This window comes from Hyposmocoma kahamanoa, unplaced genomic scaffold (assembly GCF_003589595.1).
Source record: "Hyposmocoma kahamanoa isolate Upper Pololo Valley unplaced genomic scaffold, ASM358959v1 92, whole genome shotgun sequence".
NCBI lineage: Eukaryota > Metazoa > Arthropoda > Insecta > Lepidoptera > Cosmopterigidae > Hyposmocoma > Hyposmocoma kahamanoa.
Window position 1 is genome coordinate 15802117 of NW_020654748.1, and position 22057 is coordinate 15824173.

The following is a 22057-nucleotide window of genomic DNA, read 5'->3' on the forward strand; positions in this document are numbered from 1 at the left end:
TTAATTTAGTCGCAGCTAATCAGTCAGCTTTTTAAATTGCTGGATTTTAGGTTGTTTAACGTAGGAAAGTTGTGGTACGTTGAACATCTATATTTAAATATTTTTCATCGCACTTGCTCGTAAACAGTGTCACGACGTGCAGGCAAAGTCGACCGTAATGACCTAAATTATGCACATGGGTTTTTTTTCATTATATTATCACCCTATGGATTTTTTTCGTCAAGATTAAGCAAAAAGTTTTTATGTTCGAAAAATCTGAACGTATATTTCGCATAAACTTGAAATATAGAAAAAAACCTGAACAACCTAAAGAAATGTTTTATATGCAAATGTATAATACATACGTGAGGCGCACTATATGTTTCCGGAATGAATAAGAAGAAAATACTATAAATGGTCCGTTAGCGTTAATGCACTTTTTCATAGGAATGAACCAATTTTGAAAACGTTTATGACACACCTCCGTGACAATTTCTGAAACATATTTTTCATACTCTTCGACAGCCTCTTCAGGTGATGAATGATGATGAATCGTTGACCGCGTAACTTGTTCTTAATTTTTGGAAATAAATAAAAGTCGCAAGGTCGGGACTGCACGCGGGATAGCTTATAAGGTCAAGGTTGTTCACCTTCAAAAATTCATTTGTCTGTCTGGCGGTGTGAGACTGGCATTATCGTGGTTCAAGATGACCGTAAACGCCGTAGCGTTTTGTCAATAACTTCCGGCAAACAAATTGTCGTGTACCAATCACTATTCACTGTACAACGATTCTCCAAAGCAACAGTAGCCACGTGTCTAGTTTTATTAAAAAAAGAAGCAATCATCCGTTTAGAGGCCCTTTGCACGCGCGCCACTTTGGTAGGTTTCGGCTCATCTCGAAAGACCCATACGCTCGATTGTTGCTGTGTTTTGGGATCGTAACTATAAATCCTTGTTTCGTCACCTGTTACTATGTCCCACACCAAATTTGACGCCCCTTCGTTGAATCTGGTAAGCATGGCATTGCACCAAGTGACGCGATCCGTTTTTTGAGCCTCAGTCAAATTGTGTGAGATCCACCGAGCACAGCTTTTTCTCACCCAAATGTTTGTGTAGTATTGATTGTATTTAACTCATGCCTATGTCTAATCCGATGCCCGAATTTCATGGTATGTTACATGTTTGTCTGTTTTGATCATATGCCACACAGCATTGATGTTTTTGTTGTTCATTGTTTGTTTGTGTTTTGGCGACCATCAGGAAATTCGTCACTGAGATTCATACGACGACCGCGTTTGAATTCTGCAAACCAGCTATAAATAGTTCATAAGTTCATAAAATCATACTACGAAAATTTTGACGAGTTAAATCCATTGTGATGCTGACAACCAATTTCTAAAATGACGCCACAATGTAAAAACAGGTAACAATCAGATGAAACAAACTGTTTTCTACAGCCAAAAAGTTCCATTTTCAAATGTTGTAATTACTTTTTAAATATTGTTTTTGTAAGTGGCCAGTTCTGGAAATCTTATCGCCTATGTACACTAAAATTTATTTTGTGAATTCAAATTCTTAAGTATTTTTAAATACAAATACAAACATCCTTTATCCTTTATTGCCACAATGACACTTTTTGACATAAATAACATGTTAAGCCAAAACATAAACAACCAATAAACGGTACGCCAAACATGTCAGAGGGCAAAAGGAGGTATCTCAGCTTGTGTGCCTGAAACCGGTGTTATTGCAGACTGCGCTGTTTGTCAGCCTCCTCCTTGTCCCTAAGATCTTAGGCGGGCTTAAAAGCAATGAGGGCCTAAAAAACAATTACAAAATTTTGAAAACCGTCACTTTATATTATTTAATAATTCAATGTTATTATACATATAATAAATAGGTGAAAATAAACTAATTTTAACGAAAAAAAAAATACAGAACAAAAAACACAGAACAGAAAATAAGATTAAAAAAAACAACATCTATAGGTCACTCTAACCAATGTGTGTGTGTGCGTATTTATTACTCATATAATAAGGTACAAATAGAAATTAAAATAATTTCCCAGCTTTAGTGCCTTCCAGTAAGAGTGCTTCAGATCCACTGCTGCAAGTTGCTTTTTTTATTAAGGCTGATTTAAATAAGGCTCTGAACCGGTTCGCCCCAATTTTCTTCCTCATTGGTGGGGGTAGATCGTTCCATATCTTTGCCGCACTAAACCTGAAGCAGCTCCTGTACCATGACGACTTATGTATAGTAATCCTGAGTATGTCGCATGTAGTAGAGCGAAGACTCCTGTGCGTTGTAGTAGAGCGAAGACTCCTGTGCGTAATAAAAAAAAATTTAGAATTTGGAAATTATTTATTATCTAATACGTTGTGGCTGCATGTGTCTGTCTTTTAGAACATTTTAGTTCGAGTTGTATTATCTATGGAAGAATAGCTGGCAATCTGTTTAAAAAAAAACAATAAACATGTTATGTGAAGTTATTTTTATTCATACAAGAAACAAATTATCCTTGTATCTATTTCCTTGAAAATGTAATGACAAACATTGTATTGTAGCACGGGCGGTAAAAATTACAAACATCGAGTTATAGCCCTCAGATGTATAGATATATAGATCATTATGTAAGAGAGCAATTCTAAATGTTTAGATTAGAAGTAGTTTCGAAAAGGTAGCAAACCTTTTACCCAAACGGGGTAACTACCAACGACTCACCGAAAACATTATGCATTTTACAGCTAGTAGTTTAATTCATTTCTGCTTAACTCGTAATTCCTCAAGTTTAAGGTCATAAACTAAAACGAAATGGTATTGGAATTCCTTTTAGAACTTGTTAGTGCTAACAACACCATGGTATTGTTGTTATAAATGAAAGAAACAACAATGTTTTTAATTCTATATTTTATTTGTAGAATTTGTAAGAAATTTTTTAAATATTTTTAATACTCAAGAATATTTGTGTATTTTTTTATAATATCAAGTGAACAAGCAGTGCACTTAGTGTTAAAGAGTGCATGTCAATGTTGCAGTGCCACTAAGAGCTTCAAATCGCAAAGATCTGATCACCCTGAAACATAAGTTGATAAGTCCCATGTGTCTGTAATCTCACCAGCACCCTTACTGTTCAAAACAGGAACAAAGTAATGCTCACATTACTGTTTGGCGGCCAAAATATTGTGTAGTAATGTGAACTGGTGTACTACATGTATGTGCACATTTTTACAATACGGAATTTCTGGGAGTTTCTACAAGTTTCATGAACTTGTAGTTAGTTACTACTACGTAAGTAAATTAAGTAAAAATAAGTGAGAAAATGTTTTTATTATTATGTATACGGGAAAATGATTTTATTATTATGTATATTAGCTAAGAACTCCAAAACCGTGTTGTTATCTTAATATCGTTCACACCGAAATATTTGTTTGTCTAGAGAAAGTTTAAATATTCGACTTCACAACTTCACTAATTTCGGTGTTACGGCCTAAAAGTTAGACAAGAATTTGCTGGCCCAACTGCCAATAATACTGTAACATTTTAATTTGGTGTCTCGCTTTTGTAGGTAACGTAGATAATTTTCCTCAAATATTCAATTTAATTCAAGAAGTAACCTAAAATAATTTTGCGGGAAAATTTATGGGTAAAAACATGGTAAGAACAGAGAAATAAAAATATTTCTTAGAAGTATCTTTTGAACAATTTTTGTAGAATTGGTTCATTTTTGTCACAAACTACTAATACTATTTATTCATTTTTACCGCTCGGTTACCGGCCGGACCGGACAGCACATTGCGCCACACGTCACCGACAAGTGCAATTCGTGTACACTAGTTATTTGTTTATTATATTGTTATATTATATTGTATGTATGTTAGTCCTTAAGATATAATATTATATCGATCGTGGCCTGCAATAAATGACTAAATAAAAAAAATAAAAATAAAATAAAAGTATTGAATATCATGTATCATGATATTTTGAATGTACTTACTCCACTAGTTTGTGATAGAAATTAATAAAATAAAATAAACATTTTCGAAATTCGTAAGGGCTGTTGACTTTATCTGTAGGTCAGTTGGTAGTTTAGTGCCCTATTTTGGCATACAGAGACAGGTTCGAGTCCTTTCAGTTCGAAGGAATTTTTCTTTTAATTCGTTCTTAATTATTACGATGTTTTTTATTCATTTTTCATATTCATAATAATGATAAAAAATAAGGTTCACTGTTGCCTATGGTCATAAGTTCTTTCTATATCATCGCAAATCGGACAGTGTATTTTTTTGTTGTACGATATTTTTGTGTAGCCGTGGTTAGCATAATGGTGGTAACGCCTCTCAAACATAAGGTCGTGCATCAAGCTTGCACCTCTGAGTTTTATGAATTTATGTGCGAAATTTTATTTGAAATTTAAGCTAATGGGTAAGGAAAACATTGTGAGGAAAACTGCACACATTTGTAAACTAATTTAATGATGTGTGCTTTTTTAACGCACACACTCATAGTCCCGCACTAGGGAAACCCTGTATCGCGGGTGATATGGACACACACATAGACAACCACAAATTACACCCAAACTCCCGAGAGAAATAAATGTAGGCCACACAAATATTTCTCCCGACCCGGGAATCGAACCCGGGTCTTCCGCGTGGCATTGTGTGGTAACCGTTCGGACACGGAGGCAGTTATGTTAAGTTACAAATCCGCATTGGGTACGCCTGCGAACTGTAGCCCAAGCCCTTTCACTGTGAGAGGAGGCTGCAGTGGGATTATATAGGCTAACTATTAAATATTGTTGTCAGTCTTATTGCTGGTAGTAGTTTTGTTCCTAATCTTGAAGTAACTAATTCTTCGGCGGACTGTTGAACAATCAACAACACCTGACGATGCCTCGCAGAGGCGACGTGTCGGGTATATTTTTGGTGGTGGTGTCTGTGACTGTAATTGCTCTTGTGTTGTTTATTTTATTAATTTTATGCGGAGGGAGAGTGGGAAAATTAACAGCATGAAAAAATATTCAACACAATCGCAGCTATTTTGCACGATTTAACCTACACTGGGTTCGGCATTTACGTTTACTTCCATTTTTGTTCCTAGTCTTGTTCTGGAACCACATTTCATACAGTACGCTTTAGAAAAGTTTCCTTTCAAGGTCTCCACGGTGCAGCAGAGTGCGTGTCGCCGTTCCTATTGGCAGTACGCAATAACTGACAACATGGTGTGCGCAGGGCGAGGGCGCAGGGACTCGTGCGCGGGCGATTCTGGAGGACCGCTACTGTGTCGAGACCGGAACTTGCAGTATTACTTACAGGTACTGTTTTGTATTTAGCTTTCTTGCTACGAGTGACTATATCCGACTGCTACTAGATGTGCACTATGGAAACAGATAAACCCGCCACAACCTGGTTCCATTATCCCTCAAGAGCAACTACACCAGGTTATGATTTGCGGTGGCCCGTGTTGAAGTCCTTAAATCAACTTCGCACTCAGGTAGGTCGCTGCAGAGACTACTACCTTCGTGGCCAAACAGTTAACACGCTTGACAGCCACTGCTGGGGGTCTACTCTCGATCTCCGTCCGACATCCGTCCGAAACAATTACTGCCAAATAAGCAATATTTGACCAAATGAAAAGACGCGTGATGCGAATGAAGCTTCATACTTGATACTTGTCTTTTAATTTTGTCGAATATTACTTATTTGACAGTAATTGTTTTGGACGGATGTCGGACAGAGATCGAGAGTAGACCCCCTGAGCCGGGTGAATTATTTGTATGTCCTACATTTATTTCTCTCGGGAGTTTGGGTGTAATTTGAGGTTGTCCATGGCACTCGCCATACAGGGTTTCCCTAGTGCGGGGCTGTGAGTTAGTAGTAAGTGGTGGGGGGCGTTAGTATTAAGCTATTAAATCTACAATAGAAATATTTAATAAGGATCCCGATAATTGAATGAAGATCTGGCGCAAAGGACTTGCATTAAAGCCAAAAATCTTATTAAAGAAGTATGCAATTTTATGTTTTCCATCTGTGATCGGTTCTTAGAGGATGGAATCGGTATCACGAATATATGTTTTGATTGTTGACTTTAAATATTTTATATTGATGGTCAATAATCCTAATTTTATTATTCCTTTATATGCATTGAGTACCATATTGTATATGGCATAACATCCGCCATAATGGCATACCAGTTGAAGAATGACAGTCGCAGTAGCTGCAACGATGGACTGTCGTCTAGTTATCGGCTTGAAAGTTGCACATACACATTTTCGTGCATATTATTAAATTGGCTATGATATAAAATTGTAGGTAACATTCAGGACGGCAAACAGTACGGGTATAAGTTAATTAATAATTTCCTCGTGCGACATACAAGAGAAGTTGTAATTAAAGTGAGATCTTAAAATTTTAAAAGTCTTGCGCATTTTGCATTCCCTGCCTTCAAGATTTGTAATGTTGGCATGCAAAGTCTGCAACATTTTATTTACCACAATAAACTCTATATTTAGAGGGTAGATTCCTTATTTATTTTCGCCCTTTTAATTAAACAAGTTCAAGGTATTTAGGAGCAACATCGACATTGTGGTTTAGTGATTGCCCTTAATTATTAATTGCCTATAATGAACTGGAACGGCTTCGTTCATTATAAATGAGATAGTATTAACTTTATTAATGAGGACTCTCTGGATTCGACAAGATGAAGACAAAAGAAGCATTGATTTTTTATTTTCTTTGTTTAATTCTTTTTTTTTATAATATCAAGTGATGGAACGAATAAGTCGTACACCTGATGGTAAGCTACACGCCTGTCCATAACAGTTACAGTGCCACCACGAGCTTTATATCGCAAAGATCTGAGGGGCACTGCCACTACGCCCTCCACCCTGAGACATAAGTTGACAAGTCTCATGTGCAAAAATATTATTGGTTAGATACATTGTAGATTGACTTTTTATAAATAATTTATAGTTTTATTTCTAAAAGTATCCCGTGTTGGCTTTTAGACATTAGATTTAGTAGCAGGAGAGCTTATTGTGAAAGAGTTCATCTAGGAAAGTACTGCCGCCACATCTATTTCGGTCTGTGAGTGCTGTGGGACTTGTCAACTTTATATTTCAATAGCATAAAAAACAAATCAAGTGTCTCAGGGTGACGGGCGCAGAGGCAGTTTTCCTCAGATCTTTGCGATTTTAAGCTTTGAGTGACACTGCGACTGTTATGGAAAGGCGTAAAAACTTGTTCGTCCCGTCACTTGATATCTTAAAAAAAGGTAAAGAGGCAGATCTTGCATATGAAATTAAAAGATATCCACGCTTGTTTGGTGTCGATAAGCTATTACGATTATAGGTCAAAAGACATCAATGGCATATAGCATTCTACATTTGCACGCACTCACGCTCCTTATTACATCCCTTGTGTACAATTATTAACCTTAAGTCTTTTGTTTGTTTGTTCTTTTTTCTTTCCGTCATATACTGCATCATACATCCCTATACTGCACCATAAATATGCTTGTAAATTTGTTAAATAACCGAACTACTGACTTTCATAACACAGTTAGCCTAGCATGAAAATCAGGGGACAGATAACCTTCAGTCAATTACTAACAAGCCAAACATGGTAAAACTAGCACTTATTTAGTTATATACCATTATTTGTAAAAGGCTTAAATAAATTATTATTATTATTATTATTATTATGTAATTATATGTATATATAATTGACACCCGTTTTTTTTTAACATGGATTACGCAAATAACGCCTGTATCCATTAATTAGGTGTTTAAAAAAGTTACTTCAGTATAAACTGTAACTATATTTTTTCCAGGTGTTGTTAATACGTACGACTATGTACATATGTAGTTACATATTTAGTGAGAACTGCTTGTTCAGTCGCCTGCAATGATATGCAAATACATAGTGTTTTTACGATCAAACAATCTCCGTAGCATTGTATTGAACTTATAATATTTACATATCTTCACGCCTTTTTTTAACGGATGGGACATCTTTATAGATACCCCTGAGCCCAGGGAGATTCAGATGTTATGTGGGGACTTTCTCTCCAGATTGGAGGGCCTACCCCACTAAAACCCCCTGGGTTTACCTCTCGCCGGTTGAGTCGGCGCCGTGGGTTCGGTGAACATTCGCCACGACGACGGATATCTTCACGCCTGTCTCACACCGGAGTAGGCAGAGACCATGAACCTCCACCTGCTTTGCCCCTGACAAACCTTCGCGTCCTCCACTCCCATCAGTCTCTTCATACATGCCAATTTATTCTTGGTATTTTTAACCTGGTCTTTTCAAATCTCCATCCCCGGTAGGAACAATCAATTGAGATGTGCGTACACCGAGGTCTGCCTCCCCACGCCTTCACCCATATTCGCTCCATAAATTTGTGCCTTCAATTCCTTTTTCAATTTCTTTCTACATGACAGTGTTTATGTGGTCTGTGTACAATTGTACATGACCAAACCGTCAATGTATTCCCCTCTTTATTCTGGTTACTATATCAACTTTCATACCACAATGCTTTCTTACTTTATAATATTTTACCCATAAAATTATTGGCAAACTGGACCATTTGCATAACATATTGTAATTCTAATGATTATTGTTATATATTGCAAATATCACAGCCAATTCAATAGCCAACATAGCACAAATCCAATCCACAATCCATCCATTAATATAGGAAAAAATAAAAATAAAAATATAATAGGAAAACATTTTAAATTATATTGAAACTGTATTACATTTTTTACAATAGAATTAAGATGTTAATTAAGAAGTCCTCATTAAAGCAATGAAGCCTCTGCCGCAGAATTGTTTGAGTGTTTTTCGCACAACATAAATTGTTAAACCTAAATTGTTGAAGTTTTTGTTTCATAATGAAGAAATAAATTTGGTCGCTTAAATTTCAGTCCAATCAAGACAGTTTCAATAGATTTACTTCATTAACCCCGAACCGACGCGACGGTTTGCATTGTGGGCGCTGGATGAAGTGGTCTCGAGTTCGATTGCGAGGTAGGAGCAATTTGGGAAATATATTTTTCTTAATCGTTTCTGCCCCAGTGTCAATGCCATTACTCTGGTACTCATAGTACAGGGAATTCCCTAGTTTGAAACCAGGTAATTGATTCAAAGTCAAAGTCAAATAATCATTTATCTGCCTCAGTGGCCGAAAGGTTACCATGCCGGACTGCCACGCAGAGGTCCCAGGTTGGATTCGGGCCGGGAGAAATATTTGTATGGTCTACATTTATTTATCTCGTGAATTTAGGTGTAATTTGTGGTTGTCTATGTGTGTATCCATGACAACTGTGACACAGGGTTTCCCTAGGGACTATGTTGAGTGTGTGCGTTACTATTATTATTTATTCCATAGGTAACATTTTTACACTTGAAAATGTCATTTTTCAAGCTGCTGCTCGTTCACTACGCTGACCTCTCTGAGAAGAACGAGCAAGAAACTCTAAGGATTAAGATTTAGTTGTCTGTCATATTAAATTACTAAAGTATCACCTGTGATTTGTTATGAATTGCAGAACAATTTAGACACCAATGAAATCAATTAGATCTCTTTTGCTCTGTAAATATATGTGTATTACCTGTAAATATATGTGTATTAATAAAAAAAAAGATAAGTATTTTTTTTTATTTCACTTGTGTCAAAACCACTAAGTTTGTATTAAATTTCGACATGAATATTGGTCATCATCAACCCATTTATACGTCCTACTGTCGGGCAACGGTCTCCTTTTAAGCGAGTGTTTAGGCCATATTCCGTCACGCTGACCCAGTGCATGTTCTGGACTTCACACGTTTTTCGAGGATTTTTTACCTTCTTTGACGTGCAGGTTTTATCATAATGTTTTCCTTCAAATTCCGGAAACTCAGAAACTCAGCTAGCCCGAATTTGAACCCACCACGGCCTGTGCTCGAGAGGCGGTAGGGTAAACCGTTAGGATATCACGGCTTGTCCAATATTAATGTAATTAAATCATAAATCACTTTACGATTTCATAACAACAACTGAAATGTTTTGTTTTAAAAGAAACTATTGTAGTGATTAAGAAGGGATTAGCGAGTAATTTATTGACAATTAGAGAATCGCAGCTAAAAGCCTTTCATAGTATAAAATTTATAACAACTTTATATTTTAATGCCTATTTATATATCCATCTCCATTGTGAGTGCAATTTGTTATCGTACAGAATAAAGATGATTTCGAATGTAATAATATGTTTACCGAACAGGTAGAAGTTATTGATGTAGTGAATGTAGAAAACTGCGTAATAATATTGTTTCACTAATTTTTAATCGAAAATTTTAAAATTACTGCTTACGGGGAGTCCGTTTAGCAGCAATTTGGTTTAAGTAGCAGTAGAGCTCCTTGTAAAAAAGTTCATCCAGGGAACTACTCTCACCTTAACTATACCTGCCGCCAAGCCATAATGTGAGCATTACTGTGTTCCGGTTTGGTATGGTAAGGGTGCTGGTGAAATTATAGGCACAAGGGACTTGTCAACTTATCTCTCAGGGTGACGGGCGCAGTGACAGTGCCCCTCAGATTTGCGATTTAAAGCTCTGAGTGGCACTGCAACTTTTATAGAAAGGCGTCTAGCTTACTACCAGGCTTCCGACTTGTTCCTCTTAGTATTATATAAAAAAGCAGTATTCAAGAAAAATTCTGCGAAGCTTTTGTGACTTAAGAAGAATTAATTCCACTTCTTAAAAGTTACCTAAATAAATGTTTAACAAAGGGTTTTTATGACCTTTTTATAGCCTGGGTGTTCTGGGTAGCGCCTCAGAGTGGAATCCGCGTTGTTCAGGTTTTCATACTTCAGGGAATTCCTTAGTTTGACACCTGGTAAATGGCCAAGTACATTATTATACGCAGGGTGTCTCCGGGCTATGCGGCACGGAGGGTCCCTTAAGGCGATGAGGTGCCCAAAATCGCTTAAATATGGTGCTTTTGTGTAAGTTTTTAGGCGATAACATAACACGTGGAACTTTGAAAATAGTACATCCTGTAACGTGTTACAGGATAAGATAATAAGATACCTGTATCTTGAAGTGTAGCTTGAAGATCCTAGAATATTGCTTATTCTCATAGGTAATACAAAAACTGGATTACAGTGAGACTCTGGTGGTTATTTTTTGACATATTTTTCTAGGGCAAACCAAACTTGCTTACTACCAAATTTGGTGTGGTTATTTAAATGGTACTTATCTTGATCCTGACACTTTATTTGTTTTAAATAAAAGACAAATAACAAATTTAGGAGTAAAAAGTAACTTTCGCCTACTAAAGTACGAGCTAAATATTTGCTTGCAAATTATGGACAGGCACTTCAGTGTGAAAAAATATGATACACATAAAAATACGTAAATAAGTAAATATAATGCACCAATTCGTTGAAATTTAAAGAAAATATTTAAAAAAAGCCAAATTTAGCCATTAAGAAGAATAAAAAATATATATATTTGTGGTTTGATTAGAACCTAAGTATTCAAAACAAAAATGAAATTATTGTTTGCGACCTTGATTATTCAGTAAAATTGCAACGTTGAAAACTTCTGCTGCGTAGTTTGCGTTCGTGGGATACGTTGCCAGACCACTGTTTTGACCAGTTTTGACAAATTAATTTATATTGTATTGTAATCGGCTGTCTACCGTCGAGCACGATACTTACGAGATATGTAGTTGGACATAGTTATGCAAACTATAACCAACCAACAAAATGTCACTTTCGAGATAATTAGATTTTTCTAAAAACAGTGTGAAGAAATAAATAGGTAAGTTATTTGAGACTAGAGATGCGCTGAGTACTCGTTTGCTACTCGGTACTCGGTGTACTCGGCCGAATAACTCGGTTCATGAGAAGAGTACTCGGTTAAAACAAAGCATCACAGCTATAGACATAATAAAGTAAAATCAACAATATATTTAAAATATTCAAAACAGATTTATTACTAGAAATTGTAGGCAATTGTAACAATTTATAGCAATTTAGTAATTTAAAAAGAAAGTTTACATTATTAATATTTAAAATTTAACAAAGGCAAGTTATGATGTAGGAATATTTACAAGGCTTTCTGCGCGTTCAGGAAATAGTCTGTTCCTTTTTTCTTCATACACATTACCCGCTTCGGCAAATAACCGCTCGCTATACACAGTGCTTGCAGGTGCACATAAAAACACTAACTGTGCCAGTTTTGGATATTTTGTTTTATGCTCTGTCCACCATTGGAAAGGACTCTGCTCTCGCGACAATAAATTTTCATTGAAATATCGGCCTAATTCTAGAGCAACGGGGGCTTTTAGGATCATCGCGTTCCGGTTGTAATGAACTGAGTAACTCGGCCGAGTACTCGGCTCGGCAAATGTTAAACCGAGTAATATTCGGTACTCGGTTACTCGGTAAAATTTGTACTGGGCGCATCTCTATTTGAGACAAACGATGTACTGTAGCAGTGAGAACGATATAGGGAAACTATTATATTATATAGCAATAAATAGAAAACATTATGTATCTTTTTATTTAGTTAACGAGAACCATTCATTGAAAAATCAATATACCTGCGCCCGATCGATCACAAGGAAATAAATGCAATATTACGAAATCTACCTAATAAGCACAGTCACGGATTAGATGAAATACCGCCCATTTTGTTCAAGGAATGTGCGGACGAACTTACGGTACCTTTCTATGTACTAGTAAACCAATCCTTTGTGGAAGGATTCTATCCAGATCGTCTTAAAAAAGCTGTAATAAAACCGCTACATAAAAAAGGTACAAAATTAGCAGCTACCAACTATAGACCAATTGCACTATTACCAACTTCCTCAAAAGTATTCGAGAAGGCAATGTACAACCGTATCTACCCTTTTTGTGAGAAATTTAAAATATTCGACGAAAATCAAAACGGCTTCAGGAAGAATCGCTCGACAATGCTAGCAATTTTTAAATATATACAGGAAGCACTTAATATATTAAATAATAAAAAATATGGGATAGGTATTTTGTTGGACATGACAAAAGCATACGATAAAATACAATATCACATTTTATTGAACAAATTACATGCGGTAGGTATAAGGGGTATTGCGTATGAGTGGTTTAAATCATATCTACAAAACAGGCAACATATAGTAGAAACAAAATATTTTGATCATAAAACCGGACAAATTTCTAATATTTCATCTGACACTAGAATAATTAATCATTCAATTCCACAAGGCTCCGTACTCGGATGTATTCTATTTTTAATTTATATAAATGACCTGCCGAAATCAATAAACCAGACGTGCGTACTTTTCGCAGATGACATATCACTCATCACTCCTTACTCAGATAGCGATGATTTAGATTTAAATACAACTTTAAAAGTAGCACTAGATGATGTCGTAAATTGGCTAAATGACCATAATTTAGAAATAAATTTTTCAAAAACAAAAATAATACAGTTCAGACCGTACCAAAAAGCACCATTGACTATCGACTTCACCTACAAAGACATCAATATAGAAAGTGTCAATAATTTTACGTTGTTAGGGATAGACATAGATACAAATATAAATTGGAAGGCCCATGTAGAAAAGATAGCACTGAAATTATCTAGATTTACATACGCACTCTGGGAACTTAAAAAATCCACAAATGAAAAAACCGCCATAACAGCATATTACGCTTATGCTTATGCATGGCTAAGCTATGGAGTAATTGTATGGGGGAACAGTTCACAAGTAGATTCATTATTAATTTTACAGAAAAAATGTATAAGAATTATAAAACATTTAAAGAATACCGATAGCTGTAAACCGTATTTTAAGAGCTTAGAAATTCTAACTCTGCCATCTATATATATCCTGGAAACCGCCAAATTTGTCAGAAGATATCCAAGTTTTTACACAAGGGAGGGAGATCAACAACGTCGCTTCCCCACAAGATACCCTAATAGACTGATCTTGCCAAAATCCAAAATGGAAATGTATGGATCCGGCCCCCTAGCTATGTCAATTAAAATATTTAACAAAATACCGGAAAATATCAAAATAGAACGAAACACAGCATCCTTTATAAAAAAACTAAAACATTTGCTAATACAAAAAACCTATTATACAATTTATGAATTTTTGAATGATCAAAATTTGAATGATTTTTCAATGACTACTTAAACAAAAACTACAATTTGACATGGCATGACATAATATTTTAATAACGACTGACTTCCATTATCAACTCCTTATTAACAAATCATTAATTGTTCTTTAGCACGTTTTTGACATAATAATAATTTAAGACATGCGTTAAGATTATTCACTTTTTATATTTTCATTGTTTTATCAAATTAATGAATGAATTATGAATTGCATTATATAACAAATTAAGTTTACTATATTTGTACCATTTATGATTTTAATTATTGAGATTTGGATTTTTATATTGTATTTAGCGTATAGGAATAGAATTATTGAATGACACAGCATGCAGTGTAATTAAGGTAAAATCATTAGTGCCCTTACAGGGTTCATGTGTTGTAATATTTTAATTGTTAACACCTCAGTGAAACCACATGCAATGATTAAATGAATTATGAATTATGAATTATGAACCATGTTCTAGTTTTCGTAATGAAAACGCCAAAGATCTACAGTACTTCAGTACATGTAACATGGATCCGTTTAGCATATTTAAAAAAAGACATTATATGCAGTTAAGCAGCAAGGTTCTTTTTAGCTATTAAAAAGTTACTTATTTAGGGTTGGTACGCTGAAGGACTTTTATTTTCTCCGTTTTAGCTTGGTATGTATGCCAGGATCTGTTGTGAGCGGGTAAAGGACACGTCTGGTGTTCTACCTAAATACATAACTCAATTACACTCGAGGAGCGGGTTGTTTCTTGTTTGCATAACATGTCCAGTTCTTATATACTTTGATATTTTTTGGTTTGATGGCATGTGTGTATGTTAAGTACAACGCCATCTGTTAGCGGCAATCAATATCATGTTAAATCAAGCGGAAGGTCCAACTATCACACTCTTACCGCATCGGGGCGTATGGCGCCACCTTGTTGGAGAAATTATAGTAGGCGCGTTATCGCTCAAGGTCATCGATGCAAGGTCATCGACGCTTGTCAGCGTCTTAAAGTAGGTACTTTAAATATTGTAAATAGAGTATTTTGCTCATGGACACATTATTTTATTTTTTAAAACTTGCCTCATTTGGGAAATGTGAAAAAAAAACCTTTGGTCAAATTAAGAAATGGAAGGAAAATAAAGGCTTTGAATATCAGATATCCGTTGTTCAAAGCCATTAATCCCCCACGACTTTATTTCGTTGTTTCATTCCATTGGTACTTAGATTGTAAAATTTATGACGTAAATACAATGGTGTCTTAGCCAGTCGGTTTCGGTCGATTTGTATGAAGATTAAATTTTATCTTTGATATTAGCCATCGAGTATATAAACAGAAATAGAGACATAATAACGGGCATCCATCCTTGGCAACCATTGACTTACAATTATATGGACGTCGGGTCCGCGCTAAAAAGTGTCCGCACTTGTAAGGCGCTAAAATCGTATACAGAGCGCGACACTCCGCTTTAGTCTTCATTTGTTCTACTGACAGCGCGATACTGCGACGACATTACAATTTAAATTTCGAATAGGTTGACTTGGGACATTTTTTTCGTGGTTTATGTATTAGACCCGTCGTCCATTTATTTGTAAGTCAATGTTGGCAACTCATCAGGTAAATGGACCTTACATCACTTTTGAATATCAACTCTTGTTTGCTCTAAAATCACAAATTAGAAAACTGAAAAAGTACAGCGCCAACAACTGACCTGTGTGTACGTCTCCGTATATTCCAAAATATTCTGTATTTATTGTAATAAATATAATATCTCTAACAATGGAGGCTGTTCCATTCCGTGGTGTGGGAAAGACAGCAAAACATCTAATTACAAAACAAACGGAATCACATTTAATCGGCAATTAAATATTAAACATGCAATTTTGCAATCGTCGTCCATTATAGCAAGTCTCAAGTTAAACTGCTAGATTTGAAGTGAAACAATTGACGACACCCGTCAATTGTTTCGAATTCGAGCTGGCCAATCGGAGCGCAGTAATGATTTGGCAGAATAGTTTTCAAACAAATTAAATGACATTTTGTCTCTATTTCTGGTTATAAACTCGATGACATTAGCGTACTCTAGTTGTCACAATGCATGTAACCGTTGTAAGCTAAGATTTTTGACAGATAAGAGAGACAAAAAAACATTACTTATATTATAATGAAATCAACGAAACAATGAACTTCTTGCGTTTTTAACGGAAATTAATTTTATTGGCACATTATACAAAATTACAGAAGACATTTCAAGTATAATTTTTCGCGTTAATTCCAAAATAAAAAGTTAACAGTTACATCCTTCCTCTATTTTTTTAATAGTGTTGTAACCAATTAAGTAAAAATACTAACTTATATATATATACATTTTAATAATTCTAATTGACGGGACGAACAAGTCGTGTGCCTGGTGGTAAGCGTCAGGCCAGTCCCTAACAGTTGCAGTGTCACTCAGAGGCACCGCCACTGCGCCCGACACCCTGAGATATAAGTTGACAAGTCCCAAGTGCCTGTAATTTCACCAGCACCTTTACCCTTCAAAACCGGAACTAAGTAATGTTCATATTACTGATTGGCGGCAGAAATAGGTAAGGTACTTCCCTGGACGAACTCTTTCACAATTTATAAGTATTAAGTGCTCAGTTCTTAGAGTATTAAAGCCAGGTTTCATTTTTTATAGTTCTTTCCAATTTTGAATTGGTTATACTGATTTCGACATTTTGGAAGTCGACTTTGTGCTAGTTTGTTTTTAGTAAATATTTCTTTGAACTGTGTCGAAGCAACCTGAATTTTTAATATGTCACTGGATTACATATTGTTGAGTAGGCATAAGATTCTTTAAATTGTAATTGAATTACGATATCCCACCTACCTTACTGCACAATCAACCTTATTAGGTTGCACAATCAACCTTATTAGGTTGATTGTAGAGTAAGGTAGGTGAGAAATGGTTTCAGTTTGTTATCACTTTGATTTATTATTTTATTAATATTTATAATGCTTAAGTTTATACATTACATTTGGTTCTACCTAGAATTTATAATCAATGAATCTAAAAATAATTTAAACACAAAACAATAAAAGTTTGAAAATAACAAACTAATAAAATTTGCAATCGATTTCTCTTGAGAAGTGGGTAAATCTGGTCAACGATTTGTTTGGTTCACGTCTCTAGTTAGGCAGTAGTCATCTTTTTCGTCCTTCGGGATAAGCCTTAGAGGATTAGTCTAAGGGATAAGCTGAGGCGTTTAAGTCATACTATCAGATCTTAGGGTCGTATTCTAGAACTCTACTCAATGCTCAAGTCAGGATTTGAGTATGGTTTAAAGCACTCGAAATCATACTCAAGTCCCTGCCATTAGGGTCGTATTTCCAGTGCTTATGTTTCCAGTGCAATCCTGACTTGAGCATTGAGTAGAGTTCTAGAATACGACCCTTAGACTCCCTTGTTACGATGCGAAGACTGGTGTCAAAACGGGCCTTTTAGATTGCGTTAATTATATATTATATTATCGCCTTTTTTTATACCTATGTTTGTTTCTTAATAAAAATGTTTTTACTACCATTTACAATCGTACACGAGCACAAGACGTTGATAGATATTGAAAATCACATGCTATTTTGTTTTTATTTACCGAAAAGTAATCACATTTCTCTGGTGTTGGCAGGGCATTACCAGCTTCGGCGACGGGTGCGGCAAGAGAGGGAAATATGGAATTTATACACGAACCGCGGGATATGTGGATTGGATACAAGATGTTATGAATAAGAAGTACTTTGATTGACATTTTTGTGGAATACATATTGTATAATAATATGTATTTCTATTGTGTATTACAAAGGGTCGCGTACTGTATGGTCACACAAAAAAGAATTCTAATTAATATATAATTAATTTGCAGTAGCTTCACCTGTAGTTAGGTACTTAACGTAATCTTTAATTGACGTACAGTAGGTGTACTGTATATATAATATAAATAATGTTAATTTTTTCAAAGTGGAATGGTACCAATAATACTATTTGTACCAATCTGCGAGTAAAGGTAGCTAATATTTGAAGTTACGTGGGCTTCTACAGCAAGTAGTTTAACATACTCCAATTTCGTTACGGGATACTTTTATTTGTGTATTGATGATATAAATAGTAAGGTCTTGTGTACTTTGAGCTCTAAGGTGCGCACAGATCTGGTAAATGCACCTATTTGCGAAAAGCTCGCGAGCAGCACACGTGCATTACTTACAGCGATATATTCGCGTACCGTTCGTGTGGCTCGCACTGAAATGCACGCGCGTAACGCACGTGTAACGCGCTTTTGTCAGGTTTGTACGCACCCTTATGCCTCCTTACTTTATAAAAACTCCTTAGTTTAAAAGCGGTGCAATTAAACTAACCCCATTATGTAAATTGTAAGGAATTAATTAAAAATATATACATATATATGATTTGGTAATTTAGAAAGAGCGTTAGCAAATAGTCATTAAACATTCGCTGACAAATATATTGTATAATTTTAATTTAATCTATGAAATGTTCATGAAAGTTGCAAGGACCACACACCGGTCGTCGCAAGCATTTTAAAAATGATCACACGCAACACATTGCATACTACCTAATCACACATTATGTGAGATAACACATTAGGTATGACTATACTAATGTAACATACTCGTGTATTAATAAACGCAATTTCACAAAAGTTTGTGGAACTCGTTGTGGAAGCACTTTATCAAGTACTTATTTTAGGGAGCACGTGGTATACCTGTATTTTAATACATTTGCTTGGAAAAGTTTCATTTAGGTTAGGCTAGGTTAAGTTATTTAGGAGCGATCACACGAATTACACAACACCAGTACAAATTGGTCTTTTTAAAGCCAGTTTTGCTATGGCCACTAATAGTGCCATGTGGCACTTTAAGGCGACTTCAAATTAGACACTTGTATTCGTGGAACCGGTCTGCAGTGCCGCGACTGTGGCGCGGTAGCTGCGTGTCGGTAACATTTCGGTAATTTTTAGTTCACTGATTGTGACTGCAAAAGTGGCGCACGCGTGTCACGACAGTAGCGGAGCAACCACGGTCTAATCATTGTCACATCACTCTCATACAAAATCGAAAATACTTTTTTTTGTATAATATCAAGTGATGGAACGAATAAGTCGTACACCTGATGGTAAGCTACACGTCTGTAACAGTTACAGTGCCACTCAGAGCTTTGAATCGCAAAGATCTGAGGGGCACTACCACTACGCCCACCACTCTGAGACATAAGTTGACAAGTATCATGTGCCTGTAATTTTACCAGCACCCTTACCGTTCAAAACCGGAACACAGTAATGCTGACATTACGGCTTGGCGGCAGAAATAGATAAGGTGGCAGTACTTCCCTGGACGAACTCTTTCACAAGGACTTTACTGCTACTAAACTATAAATTTACGTTATAATAGCCTACTAAATATCACTAAAAACACCAGGAGCTCACTACGAGGGAAAAGAGACCTAAGCACGCGCTCAGAGAGATTATAATAACGTTGCGCGCTTTGGACAGTCGTGTGGAGTCGAATGCACATAAATAAAAGACTTGTATGAGTGCTTGCGCAGACGTCGGCGCACTCAGCGGTAGGCACTTTTTGCGTAACCTTGAGCGAGTGACGGAGCCCTGTCACTGTGAACATTTTTGCTTTGCACATACATGAACGTCGTTAATCAATAGATGGCGCTGCATCTCATTTTTATTGGTCATACAATTGTTACACAATTTTTCAGAACTCGCAATACATTTTGCAAAGACAGCGATTTACTTCAAAACATGTTTAAAAAATCATGTACCCAGGAACCCAGTAGATAAAAATGACTTATCGATATGTGTATGTACGGGGAAAAAATATTTCCTACGTTAGCCACCAGAGGTGATGACTGTATACCCGTTACTTTTTGGAAGCAACTGCGTTTCTAAATATTGTATGAAAATTAGTAGTAGCGCCATTGCAACGCTTGTATAAGCGTCTAATTCGGAGCCGCTCTAATACTGGAAATTATAAACTAATGCTCGTGCGTACCATGAACATTGTTATTAAAGTATGTTTAATAAAATATGCACTCTATATCAATTAAACTGTAGTTAAGGCTAGAACAAGTAAATAAAATTTATCTATATTTTATTTTGTTTAATATTATTTCTAACACATTTCCCAGTCTAACAGCGCTACAGTCAAAAAGGTAAAAATAAAATAGTTTGTGTAAACGGGTAGGTATAATTTTTTTTATAATATAGTAAGTACTCATAATAAAATACAAAAATGTAAAGACATAGAAATACAAACCTATAAAGTAATTATCCACTTTTGATCGCTAAAAAATTTAAAATATTAATGAATGAAATACAACATTTTAAAACGAGTCGTAATACTCGTATATAAGATACCAATTTCCTCAAAAAAATCAGTCAAGTTAGTTTACCGACCCTCTTCTAGGCTTATACAGAAACTTGATTCATCTGGTTCACGAGCCACGTTGAGAACCCAGGGGAAAAGATGCCAGATGCTCGTATACTGAGCTGATTGCAATCCCAAACGGCGACGTTCCTCCTGAAAAAAGTTTTAGGTTTATATTCACAAAAACTATTATTTTTAGTAATATATTAAACATAGTAATATTAGCAGTCATTAGGCAACGAAAATAATCAAATCTATCGCAAATTGCTGCATATATTTAATCGTAAAAATCTTAGAGGCAGTGGCAGTGCCCCTAAGATTTTTACGACTTAAAGCTCTGAGTGGCACTGCAACTGTTATGGACAGGCGTGTAGCTTACTACCAAGCATGCGACTTTATTGTGCCGTCACTTAGTATTATATACAGAACAACGGAATTCACACCGGAACACTCAGACCAAAACAAATCTAGAAAAGTTTATTTTCCTAATTGGTCCTACCGGGAATCGAACCCGGGACCTCCTCATCCAACGCCCTCAGTACAAATCGTAGGGCCACCAAGTCCGTCAAAATAGTCAATAATTAATTTTAACTATCACCATATTGTCGAAACATTTTACACTGATATAAACATTGATAATAATTGTAATACCAGCTTCATGTAAGTGTAATTTATAGGAAAATCGAGTCATAATGGCGTCGCATAAGTGTCTATCGTCTGTCGATGATGGTAGACCTTCTTTCTCCTAGATAGCGTTCAAATTCGCGCGAATCATCTTGCTTGTACGCGCAGGCGCTGCGTCTTGAAGAAACGCTTAATGCTCGAGCGGTTAAGGTACAAATTGGCCAGTCCATCACTCTGTTGGGGTATTTTTTTCCGTTCAATCTCTTTTCTCTTTCGTGTGTCTCACACGAAAGCATAATAGATCTTGCGCAACGATTCGAAATTCGTATTATATTATATAATAATTCATATACAGGGCTATTTGTAAAATACTAACTACCTCGGACTATATTACTTTCATCATAAACAACAACTTTCGTTCCATGACGTTTAATAATCGATTAGCTTTTGCTTTCGTACAAAAATATTTAAATAGATATCTCTAAAGTCGGGCTTTCACTACACGAGTGCCCTCGGACCGAGAGCGCTCGTACGAGTTTTTTTTTGTTATTATAACATCTAGTGACGGATGAACAAGTCGTGCGCCTGATGGTAAGCTACACGCCTGTCTATAACGGTTACAGTGCCACTCCGAGGTTTAAGTTGCAAAGATCTCAGGGGCACTACCACTGCGCCCGTCACCCTGAGACATAAGTTGACAATTCCCATGTGCATTTCACTAGCTAGAGAGTTAGATTGTATAGGAGTCCACACGGATTTTTTTACACCTTACGAGTTCATCAACGTCCAAGTAGCATTTATCTGTTTGCACAATCAAGATCATAAGGATCCATCTTCGTAACTGTTTTTCATAACTAGTTACGAAAGAAGATTTT

At 35.9% G+C, this 22057-nt stretch overlaps 2 protein-coding genes across 2 annotated transcripts in view; one reads left to right on the forward strand and one right to left on the reverse strand.

Annotated features, from left to right (window-relative positions):
• LOC113236576 (vitamin K-dependent protein C) overlaps window positions 1-18035 on the forward strand; it is an 88982-nt gene extending 70947 nt beyond the window's left edge. The window contains exons 11-12 of the mRNA XM_026472714.1: window positions 5133-5291; window positions 17795-18035. Of these exons, the coding sequence (XP_026328499.1) occupies window positions 5133-5291; window positions 17795-17911 (276 nt within the window). The 3' untranslated portion in view covers window positions 17912-18035. The remainder of the gene's footprint in view (window positions 1-5132; window positions 5292-17794) is intronic.
• A 2410-nt stretch (window positions 18036-20445) lies between these two features.
• The window catches only part of LOC113236762, a 16500-nt gene continuing 14888 nt past the window's right edge, over window positions 20446-22057 (reverse strand). Inside the window, exon 7 of the mRNA XM_026472929.1 lies at window positions 20446-20711. Within this exon, the coding sequence (XP_026328714.1) occupies window positions 20580-20711 (132 nt within the window). The 3' untranslated portion in view covers window positions 20446-20579. The remainder of the gene's footprint in view (window positions 20712-22057) is intronic.